The sequence below is a fragment of the Arachis stenosperma genome, chromosome 6, assembly GCF_014773155.1.
Source record: "Arachis stenosperma cultivar V10309 chromosome 6, arast.V10309.gnm1.PFL2, whole genome shotgun sequence".
Classification (NCBI taxonomy): Eukaryota; Viridiplantae; Streptophyta; class Magnoliopsida; order Fabales; family Fabaceae; genus Arachis; species Arachis stenosperma.
In genome coordinates, this window is record NC_080382.1 from 141756195 (window position 1) to 141766445 (window position 10251).

The following is a 10251-nucleotide window of genomic DNA, read 5'->3' on the forward strand; positions in this document are numbered from 1 at the left end:
TATCTCCAGCTTCGATTTTTTCTTGGTGGCTATCCGTAAATCTCGCCTCTGGAGTGGTGGGGTTGGGTGTGGGGTTCGTTTTGGTTGTAGTTCGAATGAATAAAATTCGATTTGCTTATATAGGCTAAATGTGCGTAAATCAAATCCATTGAATTCGAACTAGTTGGGATGCAAAATGCTTGTAAATCGAAACTATTAGCTACGATTTACGATGAACTTGCTTCACGTGTTATAAATCGAACTCAATTGGTTAGATTTACATGCATTCATAAATCGAATTTAGTCGTTTCGATTTATGTTCATTCCTAGTTCGAAACTCATTATTTCGATTTAAGGTCTTTCTAAGGTTACATACAAATCGAATCTATTTAATTCGATTTAGTACTATTTTAACTAAATCAAATTTATTAAATTCAATTTATATAGAAATATATCTTGGGACATTTATGAAAAAAATTTTGTTTTAAGAGATTTGGATAATTTTGAAATGCATTTGATTTATTTAAATAAATTACCCAAGATAAAAATTTTAAGCTAATCATATTCTATTCTAATCTAGACTATACAATTGAAACTTGAAAGTGAGACTTTGATCATGCATCCATGTAATTTTCATTTTCATAGACATATGAGATTCTATGCAGAGAGGATGCATGTTGAGACAAATTAAATTAAAGTCAAAAGCAGCGTAGATTGTTGAAAATTTAAAAAAGGGTATAGCTATGAATGAGTAGTATAGCTAGAGATAAGGACCTATTTGTAAGCAATCTCAAAATGTGAATGTGAACATGGATGCTCAAAGTCAAAGTCTCTCATGTTTAAATTGGAAATGATTAAGCATCCCCAAGCACATATTCTAGAGAGACGTAGGGTTTGCGTTAAAAGAAAATAGAAATTAAAACATGTTTTATTTTGTATAGTATTTAGGTAATTAAGTTTAGTATGGTATCGCCATATAGAAGAGAATTAAATAAATAATTTACAAAAAGTAAGAAAATCTTAATTCCATAATAAGGTTTTCTCTAAGGTTGACATTACATAAAATGTTGGTCCCCTAATAATTGGTGTAGCGGGGCTGTCAACAGTTGGAAACTTGGAACCCTTTATAATTAGTAACGCAACAGGTTAAGGCCCACAAGATAGCATTTTATATATTAAAAATATTATTTACATTAAAAATCAATAGTTAAATATTGGTATATAAATATGTATATTATTTTATATTATATATTTTACATATTTTATATTTAAATATTTTTATACGAATAATTAATTTAGTGATTAATTTTTAATATATATGATACAAATATATATGAATTTAAATTTTATATACTGTTAATGTAAAAAAATTTACATAAATAACTAATTAAATTTATATATATATTTAAATAATTTTTTTAATTGTACATTTAAAAATTGTCATTGTATATATATATATGCCAAAACGAAAAAAGGGTTACCATGGAAGAGAATATAATTTTCTTGAACCTTCATGAATTATAATAAGCATCTTTCTTATGGCACAATCTTGTTTAACTTAATAGAGATTTTAACCTTTTTTTTTTATTGGTTGTGAGTAGCGACTAATACAATTGCGCAAGGATGAGAGATTTAACTTTCATAATTGATAGTATAGTGTATAATAATAATTGATAAAAACCACACTTTTAAAATAAAAATACTTACAAAAGAAGTTAATTAAAAAATTTTTAGAATATGAACAAAACATATATATTTTTATGGCTGTTCATCTTTATATTTCTTTGATTTCGTACATTAAAAAAATATTTTTTTAAGAATTAAATTTTTCTTCTATCTTTTATCTTTTTGTAATATGTATTTACTAATATTTTTTCAAGAAAATTAAATATAAGATTTAGTTAGTTGAGGATGAAGTGTATGATTAAAATATGAGAATTTTACTAGTATGGTGATAAAATTTTAAAATCTCATGAGAATTATATATAGGAATTTTGTTCAAGATTTTAAATCCCTTGAGTAGACTTATGTAAAACTAAAATTAAGTATAAAATTAATTTATATAATTTATATAAATTTTAAAAATCTCGTATATTAATTATACCTTTTTAAAAATGTTATTAAAATTAAATATAATCATTATAATCATAATAGAAATCATCGTATCTATTATTTAAAAATATTATATATATATTAAAATTAACGATTAAATCAGTTATAAAATATACATGTTGTTTTTATTTTATATTTTATATATATACATAGTAAAGTTATTATTATATTATTATGTGAGAATAGAAGATATGCAAAGTTGTGATAGGAGGAAAGAAAAAAAATTAATTGTTATAATATCTAAAAGCATTTGTTTAATTTATTAAAAAATTTTAAAAATTAATATTTAATTTTAAAAGTATAAAAATATAAAATTATTAAATATTTAAAATTTATTAAAAAATAAATTAGATAAAAATTAAATACTAAATTATAAATATTATATAATTTTAAAAAAAGGTAGAAGGAAAATTCCAGGTCTGAGTCTGACACAGCGAAAGATTTCAATCTCAAAAAATTCGAAACTGAAACCGTGTTCACACTTCACTCTCACTCACCCTCTTACTCTCTTACGTCATTCTTCCGCATCTTCTTCCCATTATTCTATCAATTTTAATTTTTAATGCACATTAAATTAAATTCTATCTAAAAGTTCTAACAAAATAAATGCCTTCAATGTTACAAATTCTTTAGTTAAATAGTAACTCGTTCCATTTCTATTTTATATATATATACATTTTACGGCAAATCTTTTTTACATACGAGGGACTTTTTTTTTATTAAATTCCAAATCATTGGATTTTTTGGGATTATACCAAAATATGAAACAAATTATAAACTTAGAAATCACAAGATAAAATTTATTTTTTTTAAAAATTTAATTGAAAATTTTTGAGTGAGATTTTTGTTTTTTTTAATTTAAATAAAAATCATTGAATGTAATTTTTGGGCTAATTTTTTTAGATAGATTTAATATGAGCAATATATTTTAACACAATAATTTTGAGTATTTTTTAAAATGATAGAAGGTATAGAAATTACTGATTTCTATATTTTAAATTTTTTAATTTTGTTGAAGTATAAATTAGAGGGCCTAATTTCTGTTCCTTTCACAAAATCGAAAGATCCTATCTTTGTATTTCTCACAAATTAAAAAGTCTAATTTTTATACTCTAAATTAATCGAAGTCATATTTAAGAGTAACATTTCAACCATTTATAATTCAAAAAAAAGACAGTTATCCGCTCAATATAAAAAAAAAAGTAAAAAGTGGTTTTTATAAGCACTTTTTCATTCCTAATTATAGTTGAAATTTCTAAACTAAATACGTATTGTTTTTCGGCTAAAACCCAAGGGAAACTGAACAAGCTAAGCAAAACGTTAAACGTGCGTGCTTAATGCTTTCCTCCTTTTTTCCCTTTAAAATGAGAAAAAAAAAACCCTTAGTCTTCTTACTATATATAAAAAAAGAATTTTTTTATTAAAATTTAGTTAATATAAAAAAAATTTTATAAAAAACTTCTATTAGTAATAATAAAGACACATATTAATTAAACTCTTATTATTATTTATTAAGACATGTTTCTACTCATTTTAATCAATGAGAGAAAGATGAGAATAAGAAACTCACTTGTTAAGAGATTGAGACAGTAAACAACATATTATTTAGTAATGGTTATTAATTTTTTTAATAAAGAACAAATAAATTTTTAACTATTTTTTTAGAGATATATAATCAAAATTAAATACTCCTTAACCTTTGAAAATACAAGACAGATAGAAGTTTTCACAACAAAAACATTTATGTATCTCATCTTTTAATAATAATTTTTTTTATAAATATTTATATTTGATTAAAAACCTATTATTTATTCTGTTCTATATTTTATTCTATTTATAACATCCTCCCTTAATAAGTGCAAGAACTCGTTACACAGATCCTTTAATTAATTAAGTAATAAGTAAGGTTGGCAATGTTTATTTCATTATTTATTATTATTATTGGCATGTCTTTGTTTATTGTTTTGCTCGAATTTCAATGTCCGCGTTCACACCACACCTTGTGTTCACACTACAAACACAAAAAATATAAAATATTAATAATAATATTACCACAAAATAACAAACCATATATTATATCATATCATAACTCAATCTCAAAGAAGAAACAAAGAGATTTTAACTCAACAACAACTACTTTTGTTGTCTCTATCTTTTATTTGTTCTTCCAATACTCAAATTTCAGTTCTTTCTCATCAATCAAATTCTCCATAATTTTGAAGAATTGAACTCAACCCTTTTGTTTCTGTTTTGTATATTGTTCATTTGTTTATTCATTCATTCATTCATGAAACTCCCAACTTTTGCAGACCCTGAATCACTCTCATACGTTTACACTTTGCTTCAGAGTTCTTTTGATCAAATGAATGACCCCATTAATGGTTCCACAAGAAAGAGGCATAGAAAACATGATGACGATGATGATGATGATGATGGATCAAGCAGTAGCAACAACAATAACAACCAAGAAGATGAAGATGAGGATGAAGATGAAGATGAAGATGCAAAGAACAACAAGAGCAAGAAGAAGAAGAAGAACAATAACAATAACAAGAATAAGAATAAGAAGAAGAAGAAGAAAGAGTTAAAGGGTATTCTAACATCTTTGCTATTATTAGATGAACAAGAGAAGCTTGATCATCAAAACCTCAACAAAATCTGTGAAGAAGAGAAGCTCTCATTGGAAACCAATCACAAGAACAAGACAAAAGCCATGGTGAATTACTATTCCAACCTTGATGAATATTATAATCACGTCCAAGAATCAGAGAGGATCAAGAGGAAGAAATCAAGGAACATGGCTTGTGCTGCTGCTGTTTCTGCTGCCTCACAAGGCTTAGAAAAAGCAGCATCTTCAGAAGGTACTAACTACCTTCCAATAATCTCTTAAATTTCTTTAATTTTTTACTACAAATTTATCACATATTTGTTCCTATGCATATCTGTTACTTTGATTGGTTTCTGTTTCTATTTTTGGTATTTTTATCTAGGATATATGCTGTAATTCTACAATTTGTGACTAATTTTTGCATTACATACCTCAATTTTACACATTGATTGGTATCTGCATCAATTACATGAATTTATCAATTGTGTTGGTGTTTGTACTACATAGGTGGTGGTGGTGGAGGTGGCGGCGGAGGCGGGGCGGGGAATGGGGGGCCTCAGAGGAGGCTGTGGGTGAAGGATAGATCAGGGGCATGGTGGGATGAATGCAACAGAGAAGATTTTCCTGAAGAAGAGTTCAGAAAAGCATTCAGAATGGGAAGATCAACATTTGATTTGATATGTGAAGAACTGAACTCAGCAATTGTGAAAGAAGACACAACACTGAGGAATGCAATCCCTGTGAAGCAAAGGGTAGCTGTTTGTCTATGGAGATTAGCAACTGGAGATCCTCTAAGGCTTGTTTCAAAGAAATTTGGATTAGGAATCTCAACTTGTCACAAGCTTGTTCTTGAGGTTTGCACTGCAATCAAAACTGTTCTTATGCCTAAGTATCTCCAATGGCCTAATGAGTCTCAATTGAGGAACATCAAGAATGAGTTTGAGGGTATTTCTGGTATTCCAAATGTTGTAGGGTCCATGTACACTTCACATGTTCCTATCATAGCTCCTAAGGTTAGTGTTGCTGCATATTTCAACAAGAGGCACACTGAGAGGAACCAAAAGACTTCATATTCAATAACAGTTCAAGGTGTTGTTGATCCAAATGGAGTGTTCACTGATGTTTGCATTGGTTGGCCAGGATCAATGCTTGATGATCAAGTTCTTGAGAAATCAGCACTTTCTCAAAGGGCCAACAATGGTGGATTGTTGAATGGTGTTTGGATTGTTGGTGGAAAAGGGTACCCTTTGATGGATTGGGTTTTGGTGCCTTATAGTCAACACAATTTGACTTGGACACAGCATGCTTTCAATGAGAAGATTGGTGAGGTTCAGAAAGTTGCTAAGGATGCATTTGCAAAATTGAAAGGTAGGTGGAGTTGTTTGCAAAAGAGGACTGAGGTTAAGCTTCAGGACTTGCCTATTGTTCTTGGTGCTTGTTGTGTTCTTCATAATATTTGTGAGTTGAGGGGTGAGAAAATGGATCCTGAGATTAAGGTTGATCTTCTTGATGATGAGATTGTTCCTGAGATTGCTTTGAGATCTATGACTTCAATGAAAGCTAGAGATGCTATTGCTCATAATCTCTTACATCATGGCCTAGCCGGCACTTCTTTTGTTTAATCTTGCTGCTGATGACAGTTGTTCTATCAAAACCAAAAAGAAAAGAAAAAAAAATGTTGTTTGTATTTGACTATCTTGATGCTTTAGATGTTCAATTTTTTTTTATATGATATCAAATCATTCATCATTATTTGTTGAAGGGGCTTTTGTAAAAGGTGTATTTGCCTCTGCAATTTCATATATATATGTATGTATGTATGTATGATTTTACATAGGTTAGGTTCATATACTTGTAAACCAATTCCATACTTTAATTTCCATATGAGAAACTAGTTAATAATATCAGTAACATTCTTTTATAGTAACCCTTTACTTTCATGGATTCTTTTGATGCCATAGGATTTTACAATGGTATTCAACTTTTTCTTGTCATCTTGCAAGCTAAACACATGTTAATGAACAAAAATCCTTTCTAGAATCATTATCATAGTATCTAAGAGTCAAGTGTGATCGAAATTGATTGGAATTTGAAGTCCAAGAAAAATACATGTTATGATAGCAACTTCTGTTATTCATCATCAAGTGAATGTAATGCTTATTCTTTTGTAGCTTTTGTTTTCACTTCATACGGTTGAGAATTGATAGTAAAATTTATTCTTTTAACTATTTTTTTCACATTTTTTCCTTTTCTTCGTACACATTCATTTTTATTTTATATTTTAATTAGAATCCCACTAAGGAAATAATGGCTTATTTGTATAATGTGTACTATAATATTCAGAGAACTCTAATACCATGTCATGATACCACTCATCCCAAAGACTTATGCTGATGGAAAAGTGTAACACTAATGATTATATCTTTAAGGGAAAGTATGAGGAGCCAATGAAATATTTGTACAATGTGTACAATTGAGGTTTATGGAGTCCTAGAGATATAACCATTAGTGTTACCTTTTCCCATCAATTGAAGTTTTTGGGATGAGTGGTATCATGTTTATTATCCTTAGTACTTGAATGGTTATTCTAGATTGTACGGAAAATATTGTATAGATATTCCATTGACTCTCTATACTTTTCCTTTTAATTTTAATTATCCTACTTTACCCTCCTCATCTTTTTTACATGCAACATCATCTTCATTTTATTTCTCAACTATCCTTAAAAATAAATTTAGTCATTATTAATAAAATAATATTTTATTAATTATATTTTTTTTAATAAAAATATCCAAACATAAATCACTCAAAACATACTCAATTTTAATCAAAATCAATTATAGCATAATCAGATTTAAATTAAACTCTAGTTTATAAAAGCTAAATCAGACACATGCACTGTTTTTCGCATTTATGAAAAATGCATGTTTCATTAGAATTCTTGCCTTTCTTGGAAGAGAAGTATACATGTATGTGAATGTGAATGTGAATGTAAATGCGTATGAAATTCAAATATAGCAGGCGCATGACAGAACACATTTGAATTCCATGTATATTTTAGTTGAACTAATGTCTCTACATAATTACATGTTTGCCCCTCTCATAAATTTAGTCATGGACTCATGGTCTTCGGTTCAGTGCCCAAGATAGCGTTGTAGTAAAAGGTTGGTCCAGGCCTCCATAAAAATTGGGAATGTAAAAAGAAAAAAAAAATCAAGAGGAAAAGGAATTCAAGGATTTGATTGGACCATTAAATTTTGAAGTTGTTAAACATTTATTAGTGATCCTCTCGCTCTCAGGGTCTGCATGCCACATCTACTTAATGTTTGACAAAATAGATATGCAAATGCAACCCTTTTCCATGTGAAATGTGAATGGTGGCATGGTTTTGGACCAGAAGTTTGGGGTGCATTTAGGATGACTTGGTAAAATATGACAAAATTCCATATATGAAAAACAACCAAACAAAGTTTAGAAGGGGAGTGTTAGATAAACAATGATTATTTTGAACAATATAAATAACTATTAATTAAATAAAAATATATTACATCCTAATTTAATGTTACTAATTTAAATTTACTCTTTTAACCCTATTAATTCATATTGTTCACATATTGTTCAAAAATATTATTGGTTACCTATATTTTTTCAATTTAGAAAAGTAGTTTCTATGTCCCAAAAAGAAAAAGGAAGAAATGTTGGTTGTCTTGAGTGGAAAAAAATTCAATAAGTTTTGTTTCAACAATAAGAAATGCTATTTGTACACTAAAATCAGCTATTTATGTATTTGTGTATAAATATATGTGTAGTTTAATTTATTTTCAATGTGTATTTATATTTCAATATATATTTTGTACTATTAGCTGACTTTGGTGACTAATTTTAATGTACACATAGTATAATTTATTATAAAAAAGATTTATTTTGGTAATTATTTGTCCATGGATATAATTGTTAATTGATATTATACTAAAAGTGTATAAATAATTCTGTTAGAAATAAATTGAGTAAATCAAATTTATTTCATCAAATAATTTCTTTTATAAATTAATTTGGATTGATTTAGTAGTTAATTTATTAGTTCATTTAATTAAATAAATGACAGAGTTCGAATATTGATAAGTCAAGTTTTTAAATGTAATTTTGATCTATAATAAATTAGTTTTTGTTAGATTGAAAATATCTTGATAAAAAAATTGTAAATTATATGACTAACCATTCACACTTAAAGATTCTCATTAAATGGAGTGTAAATATAACATGTTCGATAATTGGGTAAGTATGGAAAAAACACTGATCTTGACTTTTTATGTCAAAAAAAATTAAGTACTAAAGTCCTTTACAAATATTTTACCCTATTTTCACCAAAAGAAATTTGAAAAGAATCTATTAAGTTGACTACTCCCTAACATAGACAAATAAAACTTAGGTATGGTATTTGAATAGACCCTTCAATGGTATACATTGATGATTTGTTAATACACTGGTTATAAGTGTTGTAAAATAAATAAAGGAAGAAGATGTACTAAATATAAAATAAAGATGTGTAAATAAAAGACTCTAATATTAATTTAATAAAATTATTCATATATTTATATATAGTAACGAAAAGAAAGAGAAAAAAACTATTAGTAGTATATAAAAAGAGAGAAGAGAGTTTTTATTGCTTCTGTGTGTATTCCTTTTGCATCATTTCATGCTTGTTTATAGGCGTACAAGAGCATTGCTTTTTAATTTCATTAATTTCATTTTGTTTTGAGAAAATAAAATCTCATCCTGAAAATAGTGAACCACTCATTAAATGAGCATTTATATCATCATATTTATCTTAACACTCTCTCTTGTATAATCATTTTGGAATATGTCTCGTTAAAACCTTAGTACCTTATTAAAGAAAAATCCAATGGAAAAAAATTTAATGAAGAAAAAAAATACAATATCCTTTGTGATGGAGACTGCCTCATTAAAAACATTGTCAAGAAAAAACCCAATAAAAAAAAATCTGATAAAAAAAAAAGAGTACAGTCTTCCCCTCTTGTCGACATCATTTAATGTCTCGAAATCGGCGCATCGTAATCTCATGTACTAATCTTTTAAATGAGGATTTTGGGAGTAATTTTGTGAATAAATCTGTCAGATTATTACTTAAGCGGATCTGTTGGACATCAATTGTCCCTTGATTTTGAAGATCATGAGTGAAAAAGAATTTGGAAGAAATATGTTTTGTTGTATCACCTTTGATGTATCCACCTTTAAGTTGAGCAATGCATGTTGTATTATCTTCAAACAAGATAGTTGGAGCTATCTTATGATCAATCTGTCCACATGATGACAGAATATATTGGATCAAACTTCTAAGCAAAAAACACTCGTGACTTACTTCATGAATCGCTAGTTTCAGCATGATTAGAGGATGTTGTTGCAATTGTCTGTTTCGTGGACTTCCATGATATATTTGTACCGCCATATGTGAACAAATATCCTGTTTGAGGTTTCTCTTTGTGTGGATCAGACAAGTATCCTGCATCTGCATAGCCAACTAGTTGTGACTT

The 10251-nt window shown here is 27.7% G+C and overlaps 1 protein-coding gene across 1 annotated transcript; it reads left to right on the forward strand.

Moving 5' to 3' along the window:
* Positions 1 to 4160: 4160 nt before the first annotated feature.
* LOC130935035 (protein ALP1-like) lies at positions 4161 to 6626 on the forward strand. The gene is made up of 2 exons (XM_057864580.1): positions 4161 to 4952; positions 5207 to 6626. The coding sequence occupies exons 1-2, from the start codon at positions 4379 to 4381 to the stop codon at positions 6319 to 6321; spliced, it is 1689 nt and encodes a 562-aa protein (XP_057720563.1). The 5' UTR covers positions 4161 to 4378; the 3' UTR covers positions 6322 to 6626.
* The last annotated feature ends 3625 nt before the right edge of the window (positions 6627 to 10251 follow it).

Coding starts and splice junctions, on each gene's coding strand:
- LOC130935035 (XM_057864580.1), top strand. CDS start 4,379: ATGAAACTCCCAACTTTTGCAGACCCTGAATCACTCTCATACGTTTAC. Junction 4,953..5,206: donor AAAAGCAGCATCTTCAGAAG/GTACTAACTACC, acceptor TGTACTACATAG/GTGGTGGTGGTGGAGGTGGC.